At 36.0% G+C, this 16084-nt stretch overlaps 1 protein-coding gene across 13 annotated transcripts in view; it reads left to right on the forward strand.

Moving 5' to 3' along the window:
• The window catches only part of LOC307179853 (uncharacterized protein), a 1051707-nt gene that overhangs the window by 537731 nt on the left and 497892 nt on the right, over window positions 1-16084 (forward strand). For 7 of the 13 annotated variants that reach the window (XM_079909526.1, XM_079909523.1, XM_079909527.1 and 4 more), the window contains one exon: window positions 8197-8251. In XM_079909526.1, the coding sequence (XP_079765652.1) occupies window positions 8222-8251 (30 nt within the window). In that variant the 5' untranslated portion in view covers window positions 8197-8221. Of the gene's footprint in view, window positions 1-8196; window positions 8256-16084 lie in introns of all 13 variants that reach the window. The other 6 variants (XM_079909530.1, XM_079909531.1, XM_079909532.1 and 3 more) reach the window with 1 other exon arrangement.

Raw genomic sequence — 16084 nt, forward strand, 5'->3', positions numbered from 1 at the left:
TACCAATCTCATTCATGAAAGCTCTACACTCATGACTTAATTACCTAAATACCTTGATATTGGGGATTAGGGTTTCAAATGAATTTGAGGGAGACACAAACATTCAGTCCATAAAAGCAAGAGGTGCTATGGAAAAGCCAGAGGGGGGTCAGAAGTAGAGATGGGCAGGTGCAATATTAAATAGGGTGGTCAAGGTAGGTCTCATGAGTAGGTGGTGTTTAAGCAAAGACCGACAGTTAATGGAGATATTTGTCATGCATGTAAACAAGGGGAAGAGCATTCTAGGCAGAGGAAACTCTAGCCCGAAGACCTGAAAATGGGAGCTCACTCTGGGATTTTGAAGTGTAGTTAGTGTGTGGAGTGGAGGAGCGATGGGGAGAGTGCTTGGCTGGGCACTGGGATGAGGTAGGGTGCTGACGGTGTGGAGGGGAGAAGGAGAGACAACCCTAGGGCTTTGACCGTTATACTCACTGAAGTGGGGAGCTCTGACCACAGGAGTGATGTAATTTTACATAGGTTTCAAAAGAATCACTCTGGTTGCTGTATTGAAAGTAGAGGTTAGGGCAGTTAGGGTGAAAGCAGGGAAACGATTAAAAGGACTCAGAAAGCCAAATGAGGGTGATAGTTCCTCAGACCAAGAGATGTGGCAGTGGAGATGGTCACAAATGTTAGACTGGTGGTTTGTATTTTGAAGAGAGAATTTAATAGACCATATGCCAAATAACAAAGCCTGGACTTTAGAAGCTCATGTTATTAACTGCCAGTGTCTCTTGAGAAGCTTACCACCTCAACAGATTTTTTTGTTTTGTTTTTTTTTGTTTCTTTGTTTGTTTTTTGTTTTTGGCCATGCTGCGTGTCTTGTGGGGTCTTAGTTCCCCAACCAGGGGTTGAACCCGGGCCCTTGGCAGTGAAGGCACTGAGTCCTAACCACTGGACTGCCAGGGAATTCCCTGTTTTTAAATGAATCTTGGCTTTAGACTTTTGGCTGTGTGAATCCAATAAATTGCTACTGCTACTTCACAAAAGGGCCTGTGCCTTTGTGAAATTGCTACTTCACAAAAGGGCCTGTGCCTTTGTGAAGTACATTCTCTAATCTGTACCTCACATGCCCTGTTTCAAATTTTGTCTCCTTGGAGTCCAAGACTCGCACTCAGAGGCTATATATCACTTCCTTACAGTGATTCTTTTTCTCTTGGCTGGGGACATTAAGAGTGAGGATAGACGTTGAATTATCTAAGATAGAAAACACTAAGATTGCTAGAGAGGATTTTAAGTTTCTGAAGTTCGAGAAAAACAGGTGCCAGGAGGAGGTTAAAGGAGGAACCACAAGAAGGGACTTTATGTGATAAGTGCCAGTGAAAGTTGAGAACACAGCTGACTGCAGCTGTAGAGATTCCAGCTACATACATTTACCTTGTTCTGTATTAAAAATTTATAAATTAGTCTACTTTTTGTATTTGCTTACAATGGAATAAGCCAATAGTTTAATCTTTTCTCCCTTTTCAGTAAAAAACGGCCCTATGATTTATGGTTTTTATAATCGCACAACTGTTTTACTTTCTTAGTTGTTTACCTGGCTTCAAATACTATTTTCAGTGTGAGAGGACATAGTAATCTGAGCTGCCAGTGTTGTCAGCAGTAAGGAACTTAAACTGTCAAGCACTAATGTTTTCCAAAATATCTCATTAGACTACCACAGTACTTCTGCCATCAGTTCCTTCATACTAAATATCCATTATTTTATGTAACTATCAAAATGACAGAATGACCTCAAGAATTCAGCCATAAACAAATAGAAATAGAGCCACTTTTGAAACCCTTTGTAGACACACTGGTTCTAGATTTAGTATGAACATATATAATCACAAATAAACTTAAAAGCATATGTGTATTAAGAGAGTCAGGAGATTCAACATTTAATTCATAGGAATTTCAGGAAAAAAAATGACAGAGAAAATGAAGGGAAGGAAATAATAAAAGATAAAAGGAAGAGAAATAAAAAGAAGAAAACAATTTCCCAGAGTTCGAAGAGGTAACTGAGACTTAGGAAGAAGAACAAGTGAACAAGATTGAACCCATGCACCAATTTTAAGTAGAAGATTCTGAATGTTTCCAGAGAGGAGAGGAAAGCAAAACAAAGTAAAACAAAAATGACAAACAGTCCACTTACAAAGAAATGAGAATTCAGCTGCCATCAGGCTTCTCATCGGCAAAAATACATGCTATTTGACAGCAGAGCAAATCCAAAGTTTGAGTGAAAATTCATTAGAGCCTAGAATTTTGAAGCTAGAAAACTGTTAATCCTGTTTAACAGGATAAAGATATTTTCAGATATTCAAGAACAAATCATATGCTATACTTGTTGTGAATCCATTCTTAAGAACGACTAGCAGGCAATTGGCCATAAAAGCCGAAGAAGACAGAGATGAGAGATAAAAGAAAAGGCCAACCAAAATTTTTGTACTATTAAGTGTATTTAAGCTCCTACCACTTGATTTGTCAGCTGCAAGAGATAATCCTTTCCCAGCTAACCATCCATAAGATGATCATGAACTTATTCTAGTTCTATTTCTTCTCCCCATTCTATATTTTGATAATTTATTCTTTCTATATTAATGGAGTTTATAATAGTTATCCCCTATTTAAAAATTTTTATTGTGGTAAAATATATTTATTTTTATTTTATTTTTTGGTCACACTGCATGGGATGAATGATCTTAGTTCCCTGACCAGGGATTGAACCCATGCCCCATGCAGTGGAAGCACGGGGTACTAACCACTGGACTGCCAGGGAATTGCCATAAAATACATATTTTTAAATGTGTCATTTTAACCATTTTTAAGCATACAATTCAGTGACATTAGTACATGGACATGTGTAACCATCACAGCTATTTCCGAAATTTTTTCATCATCCCAAACAGAAACTCTATAATCATTAAACAATAACTTCTCATTTCTTTCACTCCCCCCAGTCCCTGGTAAACTCTAATCTACTTTCTGTTTCTATGAATTTGCTTATTCTAGATATTTCATATTAAGTGAAATCATACCATATTTTTCCTTTGTGCCTGGTTTATTTCACTTAGCATAATGCTTTCAAGGTTCATCCCTGTTGTATCATGGGTCAGAACTTGATTGCTTTTTATGGCTTAATAATATTCCATTATATGTATATATCACATTTTAAAAACCCATTTATCCATTGATGGACCCTTCCATTTTTTTCCCCACCTTTTGGCTATTGTGAATAATGCTGCAATGAACAATGACATACACGTGTTTGAGTCTCTTTTTAATTATTTTGGGATATATACCTAGGAGTAGAATTGCTGGGTCATATGGTAATTCTAAGTTTAACTTTTTGAGGAATCATCAAACTGTTTGCTACAGTGGCTGTACCATTTTACATTCGCACCAAAAATGTAAAAGGTATGAGAGTTCCAATTTTTCTACATCATCACCAATACTTGTTATTTTGTTTTCTCTTGTTGTTGCTGTTTGTTTGCTTTATTATAGAGTCATCCTATCAGGTGTGAAGTTGTGAAAGGGTATCTTATTGTATTCTCGATTTGCATTTCCCTAATGATTGATAATATTGAGCATCGTTTAATGTTCTTATTGGCCATTTATGTAACTCCCTTAAGGAATATCTAAGTCCTTTGCTCATTTTTCAGTTGGGTTGTTTGTCTTTTTATTGTTTGATAGGAATCCACTATTTTTCACTTTTATGTACCTTTTAAAACTGTGAGTTCTATAAATATATTCGATGCTTATCACAGTTATTTATACTTGAAACATCCCTAATCATTTAATTGTTTATGAAGCACATTGATAAATAAATGCAATGTTCCCATAGTTCTTACATGTTCTTCTTCTCAGTGGCAAAAGCTCAATGATAATTTGGCTAAGTACAAAAATCCTAGGTTCATATTTTCTTTCCTTGAGAATATAAAAAAATGTTGCTCCATTCATTTTATAGCATGTAATGTTGTCAAAAATCCAATACCAATTTGATTTTCTCACTTTTATAAATCATGTGGATTTGGTTTTTGCAGGCGGGCCTGAATGATCAGAACATTCTTAACTTTAAAATCCAATTGATATTAATATCCTGGGTCAAATTTTCCAGCTACTTGGTGTCTCTATATGTAGATTTGACTTTTAATTTCAGGGCAGTTTTTCATACATTTTTTCTGTTCCTTTTCTTTGGCTTTCCATTTAGCACTCCAGATATACTTACCTTTATTTTTTCCATTTTTATCCTTTCCTCCTATTTTTCTTACTGAATTTTCCATAATGTTATTCACTCTTGTGCTTTCTAAAATTTAGTGTTTCTGAATTTGATTCTGTCTTATTTCCTACGATCTGTCAGTTCTCATTTTGTATCTTCCTTTGTCTAATCATTTTCCTTCTGAGCTTATCTATTTCTGATCATCTTGTTATCTCCAAGCTTCTGTTATTTCTTAATTTATTTTAGCTCATTTTGCTAACTGTAACTTAACAGTCAGCCCTCTGTATTGGCTCATCCTCTGTGTGCACTGTTCTGCATCCACAGATTCAACCAAGCGCAGAACTGATAGTACTGCAGTATTTACTACTGACAAAAAAATCCTCGTATAAGTGGACCCATGCAGTTCAAACCCATGTTGTTCAAGGGTCAAATATATTATTAAAATTAACTTCACGGATTGCTTTTTGTTTAATATAGCCATTAGACAATTTAAATTTACACACGACCTGCATTATATTTTTATTGCACAGTGCTGACTGGGAGAGGCAAGAAAAGGCTATCTAGAGTTGCACCTAAACAAAAGATTCCCTACTGTTCCAGTTCCCTCAACATGGTTCATTGTGAGATCCTAAAGGGTATATGCCAAGTAAATTACCCCAGGATGCCCCCTCTCTGTATTTACATTGAAAATCGGTGGCACTTTTAGGGGTTGATAAAAGATTGCAAGATCCATAATCCCAGCCATATATAGTTGCATCATGTTATCATAAAAGCACAAAAGGTTTGTGACAATGTTATAAGTTTTCTACTTAAGGGACGGAAGTTCAAACGAATACTCAGCGCATAATATGTGCAGTTAAATATCAATTTTTAAACATTTATTCAGTGTCAGTAACTCTTTGACTTTATTAAAAGCTCATTATTAAGAACAGAGTCCCTTTTTGTAATCATCCAAGTCTCAATGTTGTCTCACAATTTGAATAACAGAGCTTTCCCAGTCTAATAAATGGTGGTAGTATAGAAAATGGACATTAATGACATTGCAAACCCATGAGTCTATTTATACTTAATTTGTGAAGTAACAACAACCTCAGGGGTGTGAGGAAATGTAACAAACAACAAAAAAAGTAATTTTCTTCCTTTTTAAATCAGCAAAATGGAATGTCCAGAGGTGAGGGAGTCTTTGTTGAATGAAAAGACAAGTGCAATGTGGTAATGAAAGTATACCGTTTAACTTGTCACTTATTCGGAGCCTAGATTCACATGCCAAGCCTCAGGATTCAACTTGTCTTAAGAACTTTTTAACAGTCACTTTAGATGCTTCCATAGAAAATAAAGAATGATAGGGCCATTAATAAGACATTTTTCAATTCTGAAAAGAATCTGATTTAGAGGAGGTTAAATATTACTTACAAATGGTCTAAATCTTCTACACTCAAAGTTAAGCATATCACTTGAAGATGCTGTACTTTTTTATAATGAACTAATAAATCTTGCCCCCAAGGTGAGAAATATTGTTAATTGACCTGAGGTGCTGTTCGGGTGGGGCCTTTGGGACTCCCACCACCGAGTCTGAGGCAGGGGGCTGGACAGGCCCACACTGGGGGTGATGTGAGTCTAATCTGTCAATAGGGCCTGGGGCAGTGAAGACTTAGTGTCTGACCCGGTGGGCTCTTGGGTCCTGCTTGCATGTGGTCAGACTAGAGCTCTCAAGGGTAAAGATTCCAGTATATTGCGTCTATAGCTGGTGATTGGAGATTGTCATGTGGGGCCGTCATCTAGCCATCATTCAGGAAGGTGGCCCACTGACCTCCTAAAGTCTTGCAGAAGGCACAGTTCCAGGCCACCAAGATAAGTGTTAATAATGGCTCCCCACTGCCTCATAAGAATAAAGGAAAGAGTAGTGACAAGGATAGTGACCTAGCCCTTCTCCTGTGCCTCTGCATGCCTTGCTGTTGTTGTGTGCTCTCCTGACACCCAAGGGTATGGAGCTGCACATCCATAGTGGCCAGTGGCCCCAGCACTGATGAGAAAATAAAGGGGGTGGGATGAGCATTTGAGACTCATCTGCTCTCCCTAGGCAAGATCCCTAGCCAGTGTTCCTGTGCTTTGCTTAGCACTGCTGCTCATCACTGTGCCTCAGGATTCATTACCATCAAGGGACTTGAATGCCCCCACCTGGGCTATAAACAAAATGACCTAATCAGATGTGGTACCCTGATCCCAGGAAAATTGACTGGCATGTCCCAGAGGAAGTGGGAGGCCCTGGAGTCCCCCTTTCCCCATAACCACCAAGAAGGTCTGGCACTATGAATGACCAGATAAAGACAAAAACAGAAAACCATGAATATGTGGCTAGGTACCTAAAACAGAAACAAGAAAAGAAAGAAGCCCTCCTGGCAGGAAAAATGGGACGTTAGCAGAGGACAGTTTCAATCTGAGACCTCTGGGTTGTGTACCCATTCTGCTGTGCTACGCAGCTACTTATGATGCTGTTGCAACAAAGACACTAATTCTGAGGATTTTAGGGAAAAACACCCATTGACCCATCATACCTGTGTGACACAGTGAAGGGTTTAATTCAAACCAACGTAAGTCCAGGGTCCTTAAACCAAACAATCATTACCATGAGGGAGGCACTTAACCCCAAGGATACTGATTTTGGGATGTTTAGAGGAAGAAATTGAATAAATATGACAGAGTAAAGAGAACATTTCCCTGCACCCTTTCCACAAGTTTATTAAGTGACCAAAAAGGGGGGGATGAAAGAGAAGAAAGAGATAGGAAGAGAGAAAAAGGAAGAAACAGCTACAGCTCCTAACTCCCCTACAATCAATAATATACTTACACACATGTAGTTCTTGTATGTCATGTTAATTGACAGCTTAGAGGTAAAAGAGTTCCTTGATTTTACATTGAGATTGTGGAACATTGTATAATCACAGAAAAATCATTGTATATATATATATGTATATTATATCTTATTGGCATTAAGTTACAATAACAAATATTTATTAGTAATAGTAGTTAAAACACTGCAATAGCACAGTTGTATGTGGGTATCTATGGGGAATGGTTCCAGGATCCCCTGAAGATACTAAAATCAAAGGATGTTTAAGTCCCTTATATAAAATGGCGTAGTATTTGCATATAACCTATGAACATCCTCCGATATACTTTAAATCATCCCTAGATTACTTGTAATACCTAATACAATGTAAATGCCATGTAAATAGTTGTAAATAATATGTAAATGCTACGTGAATAGTTGCTGGCATGCAGAAAATCCAATTTTGCTTTTTGGAACTGTCTGGATTTTTTTAAACAATATTTTCCATCCATGGTTGGTTGAATCCACAAATGAGGAACCCACATACAGAGGGCCAACTGTGTGTGGCAGAAGTGTCACAGGTAATACTTCATTTTACATTTAACATAAAACAGTATTGTATAGACAATGCTATTATTACTCCCCCCTCCAGTTTAGATGTGACAAATCCCAACAAAGTTAAGTAAATTACCCCAAAGTTATATACTTAGTAAGAGGTAAAGATAAGTGCAAACCTACATCATCTGATTTCAGAGACCATTTACTTAAATGCTCTAAGTACAGCCTTCCTTTGTGAGCGTAACTAGTAGAGAGCCTGTCACATGTGATGTAAGGCAGTGTGTCCGTGAATCACCTGGGGATCTTGTTAAAATGCAAACCCATAGACCACACTTTGATCAGCAAGGATGGGGGTCAGAGCATTGTGATGAGTGTTTAGAAAATAGTGTTGAGGTTCTACTGATGATTTGGGCACTGGCTCACCCTTATAATAACCGGGCTCTAGGACTTCTATTCCTTGCTGGAAAGAAACATGCATTATATGTGGCATCCGTATAGAATATCTGTTGTGTTCTGGATATTGTCCTAGGTACTAGAGATAAAAGTCAAATAATCCATTGTCTCTATCTTCCAGGAGCTTCCTACGCAAAGGACTCTGAATGAAGCTTATAGTTTCCCTTCTGATCAGGGTGGGTGAGTACTATCTCAATGTTGGTGAACTGAAAATTGTCCACTGAATTCGAGGGGGAAGACCACAGCTAATCATGCTCCCACATAGCTATGACAATAGCATATCTAGGTGATGCAGGTACTCCCTCTATTCTCCAGCATGACATATACCCTCCATGATTATAAACATTTCCTTCTTCCACCCAAATGTCCCTAAATTTTGCAAAGATACAACCATAAACAGCATTCTTGACATATTGTATATTCCTGATAAATGAAAGTGTTATTATTTTTCACACATTTAAATTTTTTCCCAACTTATGGAATATATTGATTGAATAAATAAGAATGAAGTTTAACTATGCATATCTGTTACAAACTTCAGATATACTCTGTGAGCTGTTTTAAAACTTATTATGCTGTTACATATTTGTATTCTGGACTCATGCTGGCTACCACTTCTTCCCTCTAGCTTACATTAATTAGTCTACCAACAGAGATGAATAAGGCAGCTAGTGAATCAAGACTACTAGCATCAGATGTAGTAGAATTGTAAATCAGTAACTATCAGAGTGAATACAAATTTATAAATTCAAACTGGATTGTAAAACAGCTCAAAAAGACCAATGACAAACAAAAATCTAAATTAAGGTGGTTAAAGTAGTTCAAGTGATTCCTATCTGGTTTTTGTACAAATGAGAATGAAATATTTACATGTCACAGGTAGCTTCATAATGCTAACAGCAAAATCAGTTGTTCTAGCAGGTGCTGGAAAAATCTATGGCATCATAGGGTGCAAAGCTGATACCAAATTATAAATACAATAATCAAATCTGAAAGTGATCACAGCTTAGAGAAATGTATAGCACATGTGAACTGAAGTTCATTATTAATCTTATAGAGGTATTTACTTACTGATTTATTCTTATTTATTTTTTATTCATTCATTCATTCATTCATTTTTGTTCATAGGAAGGTTCAAATCAACATATACAATCACCCTGTAAGGATTTCAAGTAGGGAAACAAAGGTATAGATATTTAGATATATTTAATGAATGACCACACAACTCTTCCTATTCTAATGTCTAGCAGTACATTCTTCACAGACATAGACTGGACTGCCTATCTTATGGGCTCTCTGTCAGTATTTTCAAAATTAGATAATAAGTAATGACTAAATTAGAGTATCTGTTACTGGCATCTCACTAAACCACTGTTATACTTTCTAATAGATCTCATAAAAAAATCATTGTTCTAGAGAAGCCTAACACATTTACCTACCTCTCCAGGTTCTTATACACATTTTGTGTATGTGTGCTCACTTTGTGGCCTCTTGGGCCACAAAGGTCACAGAGTATACACACATACACAAAATTTCCATGACATCTGAAGCTGGCACAAGTTCAAGATAAATAACATCCAACAATGTTAGAAAGCTTGACTTTCATGTGCCCATCAGGTAATGGAAGGTAGATGTCACTGCAGAGAAAATTTTCATTACAGGAAAAATGCATACTGTTTGACAGACAATTCATTTTATGCTTTTCACACAAAGATTATATCTCAAGAATTATGTTTCAAAGTCATGAAAAATGGGGAATACATTTTATATTTCTGACTGAAAATAAAAATAGTAATTAGCTCACCTTTGAGGAAATGTGATAAAAATATTAATGACTATTAAAACTCTTTAAAAGTACAGGATTTATAATGACTTAAAATAAATATTGTTTATATGAATTAGTACAGAAATATAGATTAATTTGATGAGTGCAGTTTAAAATTAGAGTGCTTTGGTAAATCATTCAGACATCTGTATGTCAAAAGGATTACTTTATGTGTCTTTGTGGTAATTAAATTTCAGTTCTTTGCAAAGCAAATGATGTAGATCTTATGGAATAAATATCTTCAATCACTATTACCAATGACGGTATATATGCTTCAGAAGAGAGATCTTGTCAGTACAAAGTAAAGTATTTGATTTATACGGCCTAATCACAGGTTATGAGGATTAACTACCCCTCCCCTATCAAGATTTTAGAAATAATAGATGGAAAATAACTCAAAGTTCCATTTAAAGATAACACAGCTTTACATAACAATACAGAGATCAAATTTTACAATAGAAGAGAAGTTTCTTAAGTGCAATTTCATGAAGGGGACATATTCCAATATTCCAAAAATGTCTTTTTGACCTGATTAAGAATCTCCTTCATTTACTCTGGTGAATACTTTTCAGTAAAATGAGAAAGATTTGATTTTTTAAAAAAATATTAAATAATTTACATGATTAATTGATTTTCACAGTGCTACTTATGGATTTGTGGTTATATACGTAATGTTTATACATATTTTCTTGACTCATTCCAACACCAGTAGAATATTTTACCATCCAGGGTCATTAAAAACTGGGTTAATTTCTAAAAATTAGGATTGCAGGTGTGTTCAGGGGTGTGTGTGTGTGTGTGCGCGTGCGTGCATGCATGTGTAGCTGCTCCTCCTGGCCTATCAGCGTCATTCTTCTAGATCAGCTTTCTCTGTGTCTGGTAACATAGAAGATGACAGTTCTTGTAACAAGTGTTTCATAATTTTTCCAGAGAGGGACTAAATCTGTGTCGCAGTTAGTGTTTGAGACATTTTGAGAGGACTTCGTTGTCATGACTTGGTTAACAGCCTTTCTGACTGCTGGTCAGTGTTTTGGGATAAGGGCTTATCTTGGCTCAGATCTTCCATCCCTTCCTAAATCAATCAGTGTTACTAGCAAGGCAGAGCTATGTTTTAACAGAGTGCCAATAAAGGAATGGTATGCTGGAAGATTGAAATTAAAATAATAATACAAATATATTTTATATAACTTATACATATTATGAGATGAACCTTTATGTAGCATATTTGTTATAAATTTTTCCATAGTCATCTTCTTTTTATATGGTGATGTTATTATGTTACATTTTATATAGTCTCTATGGTGGTTTTTCTTTGACACTATAATTTTAAAAGACAGCTTTTCCAAGTACAGGGAAAAAAAACATCTAATTTTTTCTCTTCTTTCACTTTTTATATTTAACATTGGGATTAATTTCAAACAAGGTGTGAGATCATGGTCTAACTTTATCATTTTATATTCTCTAATCAATATCTGAACACCATGAATGGACAGTTGTTCTTGTTTTGCTGTTACCTTGTTATTCCAGTAAATTGTTTTACCTAGGTCTATTTCTGTGTTTTCTAGTCTCTTCCATTTATATGTTTATTCTTGTGTCATTTCAAATTTGTTTAATTTGTAAAAGTTATAGTGATTTTAGATATCTTATAGTTTTATTTTGTAACATTTATTCTTATTATGTGTTCATTTACCAGGTAAATTTAGAAACATTTTGTCATGTTCCGAAAATTCTTGTTGAAATTTTATTTGAATTTAAGTGTACATATTTGCAAGTTGACTTACAACAAATTAGAGTTAATATAATTGAGTTTCCTATCAGTAATGTGATGTGCAAATCCTTTCATTCAAATTTCCTTTTATGATGTTTAGTCACATTTCATGTTTGGCTCCACTTTTATATCTTATGCCTTTTATTTTCTTGTCTATTTTATTTTCTATATTTCATTTATGTTTTCATTGTTTTTTACATTTTGATTATGTTTTTGTCTTTTTTCTGTCTAGTGATTTGAAAAATATATAGCCCATTGCAATTTAAAAATTTTAAAACTACTTAAAAAAATGTACTTTTTTTAGAGCAGTTTTAGGTTCACAGCTAAATTGAGTGGAAAGTACAGAGTTCTCGTATATCCTGTCTCCACACACATATAACCTCCTGCACCACAATGGGACATTTGTTACAATGGATGGACCTACATTAACACATTATTATCACCTGAAGTCACAAGGGTTCATTCTTGGTGTTGTACATTCTATGGGTTTTGACAGATGTTTAATGACAAAGGAATATTATTCAGATAGAAATGATCTATCAAGCCATGAAAAGACACAGAAGAAACTTAAATGGATATTACTAAGTGAAAAAAGATAATCTTACAAGGCTACATATTGTATGATTCCAACTATATGACATTTTGGAAGAAGGAATACAATGGAGAGACAGTAAAAAGTTCAGTGGTTGCCGGGGGTTGGCATGATAAGGAAAGATGAATAGGCAGAATACAGAGGATTTTTAGAGCAGTGAATCTCTGTATGATACACTGGTGGATACATCGCATTACACATTTGTCAAAACCCATTTTAATTTTTAATTGTATTTTTGTTTTAAAAACCACTTGAAATTTTTCTACAGTTATTGCCCTCATGAATGTAACTAGTTGGGTGCCAACAGATGTAATTGGACTCAGCTTTTGTGTAGCTCCAAGGTGGACTCAATAGCTATTCGCTCAACAGCGGACAAATCTGATCTCTAACAATAGAATCGCTTCTCAACAGTGAATCAGGGCACAAGGGCCTAATCAGCTCAAACAGGTCTTTCTTCTTTCTCTACAAATGGCTCAGTTTTTAAACACTTTGTGAGGCAGTTGAGGCTGTATTAACACTAGCATCCAAAATATTCTCTTGCTGCTTATTTCATGAAGAATTTCCAAAGACTTAATTGTTCTAATAAAATCATATAATGGTCTGTATGACTGACTTATATAAAACATCAGTTTTCAGCTCAGTCCTTCCTCCCCTGTTCTGTCAAATCTGCAGTACTCATCCCAGAATATTTTAAAGACTATAATTTTTCATGCCAGCTTACCAGCACTCCTCTGTACTAAGCATCTAATAGTTAGGCAGGCATGGAGGAAATTCACTGGGCACTGAGTGTTAAGGTGAAAATTCATCCTAAGGTGTAACAGGGAATTATAACTCGGGTCAGAGATCCCTTAAGAGGATCCCAAAGTATAATCCAGATTTCAATTAGAAGACCCTCTGCCCCTTAACTATTTAGATATACACAATTCACAGTCCAAACCTCTGATTTCAGAGTTTACTTTATCAGGTTTTCCTCTTCTGTTTGATTGTGCAACCACACAGACCATCTGTTTCCGCTGCAAGGCCAGCATGGATACAAAATGCTCCTCCTCCATCAGTGGCTGCTTTATCAGGCATAACAATAATTTTGTTATTGTTTCCTGAAAATTTAGGGGTTTCTGGGAGTCAGGTCTACTCCACATGGCCTTTGGGACAACTTATAAAATTTCTCCTGCTTCTACCCTTGGTCTGGGAGCCTGATTGCACTTTCCCATCATCCTCCCCAGCAACTCATGCTCCTTACACGGTGCCTGCCTCCCAATACACAGCTCAGGGGGTGGGTGCTTTCAGGCCTTCCTCCAGCTGCTGCTTTTGTGGGGCAGTAACCCTACCAAAGTCCTTCAAGGAATTATAATGAATTCTTGGGTAAATGTTTTCCATTTCATGTAAGGGCAATCAACTTTTGAAAACTTTTAATTCTTCTCACTTGTGAAACCAAATATTTCAGTATAGATCCATTTCATAGTCACAAAATCTGCTACAGTGATATTTCTAATTTGGAAGTGCATGTATAATACTAACACTTTTGCTTCCAGCAACTTAACATATGGTTTTGGTCCCTAAAATCAAGATTGAAGAGCTAATACTTTATTATAAATCTGTTTATATTAGCCATTGAATTATATGTCACCTAAGGCATACAAGCTTTCATTTGTCACAGTTTTAAAGCACTCATGTCATGAATCATTTTTGTGTTTTTTTAAGCTTTTATTTAATTATACATTAAAATAATAGTTGATTTAACAAGTAGTTGTCCATCTATCTAAGATTTAAAAATATATTATAAAAGTCAGAATAAAATATATTTCATAGTACATTTTAAGGAAACATCATTTTGAATCAGATTTCATTGTGTCTGTACAATGTATCCTTTGCCCCATTTCTAGAACAGATTTATATATAGATGGCAGTGTCAGAAGACAAGAGTTATGATTGTACTCTAAAATTTATTTTACTACAAACATAAACCCTAGAAAACTTTTACAATATATTTTCCCAATTGGTTTTCAGTATGAACTGTGCATTTTGAAAAATACCATGACTATTTTAAAGTCTGTAAAGGAGTGAAAATAAAGATTTACATCTCCCAAATGTAGCTTGTCATATAGATCCTCCACGTTTGTAAATGGATCCTGGTATTTAAGAAAATGAATTTTGTCTAAATTATCTTTGTTGTTATCAACACTTTGTATTATATTTTGTCTTTCATTTAGAGATTCTGCTTAGTGAGCACCCATTATATGTCAGGCTTTATTCCAGGTGCTGGGACATAGCAAGACCAAAACAAAGTCCCTGTCTTCATGGAGTTCACTTTCTAGTGGGAAAGGCAGATAATAAACATGAAACAGAGTAAAATAGGGTATATTAGATTGTGTTAGGTATATGGGTAAAAATAAAGCAAGCAAAGAGAAATAGAGGGGTGCTTGGCCTGGATGATGGAGAATTATGCTATTTTATACTGAGTTGTCAAGATTTTATATACAGTTGTCACCCTGATAGGATGATATTGAGCATAAAATAAATAAGGAAATAAACCAAGTAAATTATCTGGGAAAAGGATATCCCCAAAAGGCCCTGGGGAAGGACCCTGCTTGCCATTTTTAGGACCAGTAGAAGGGGGTCATTGTGGCTGGAGCAGAGTGAGTAGGAGGGGGGGAGAGCACCTAAGATTAGAACCGAGGAGGGGGTGCGTGTGATCAGTAAAGCCTTGGAGTCCATGGTAAGGACACTGGCTTACTCTGAGTGATAGGGAAAGCCAATGGAAAGCTTCTGACCATAGGAGTAATGTCTTTTCTATTATTTAAAATCATCATTCTGACCGTTGTGCAGGGCACAGAGCTAAAGCAGGGAAAACAGAATGGATGTTGCAGTAATCCAAGATGGAAGTGTTAGCACACGTACACCCGGGTAGTAACGATGGAAGTGAGGAAGTGGTCAGATTCCGGATTTATTGAAGTACGACTGATATAGTTAGCTGATGGTTTGGGTGTGGCTATGAGAGTGAAAAATAGCCCATTTTTGTTTAGACAACTGAAAGAATGAGGTTGCTGTTAACTGATGTGGGGAAGACTGTAAGCAGAGCAAATCTGAAGATGTAAAATCAAAAGCTGGGTTTCAGACATGAAAGATTTGAGATGTCTCTTAGATTCCAAATGGAGTTGTTCAGACAAATTTAGAATCCAGGAGTGAAGTCTGAGGCACAGATACAATTTTTGAAATCATCAGTATGCGGTTGTTATTTAATGTCATGAATCGGGTTGAGTTCATCTAGACCCTAGAGTGAGTACAGATAGAGAAGATTACTAAGAACTAACTTCTAGGAAACTCCAACATTTAGAAGTGGATTAACCAGGTAAGGATACTGAGTATACACAACCAGTTAGGTAGATAGAGAATCAAGACAGGGCACTTTCTCAGAAGCCTCATGAGTGAGTATTTTGAGGAGGTGAAAGTGATCAACTCTAACAAATACTGCTAATGGGTCAAGGAAGATGATGACTGAGAACTGGTCACTAGATTTTGCAAACCAGAGGTCAACAATGACTGCAAAATGAAGTTATTCAGTGCAGTGATTGGAGGAAAATATTATTAGATATTGATGAAGGGAAAATAGAGAGGAATTGGAGATAGTGAGTATAGGCAGTAATTTTGCTATAGAAGGGGACGAAAAAAAACAAGAATTGAGAGTGCACAAGTAGAGATAGTTTTAGTTCAGAAATTTGGATTTGAATGATTAAGAGCAAATATTATTATTATTTTATTATTATTATTTTTTTTTTTTTGCGGTACTTGGGCCTCTCACTGTTGTGGCCTCTCCCGTTGCAAAG

Source organism: Stenella coeruleoalba (genome assembly GCF_951394435.1).
Source record: "Stenella coeruleoalba genome assembly, chromosome: 21".
Taxonomy (NCBI): domain Eukaryota; kingdom Metazoa; phylum Chordata; class Mammalia; order Artiodactyla; family Delphinidae; genus Stenella; species Stenella coeruleoalba.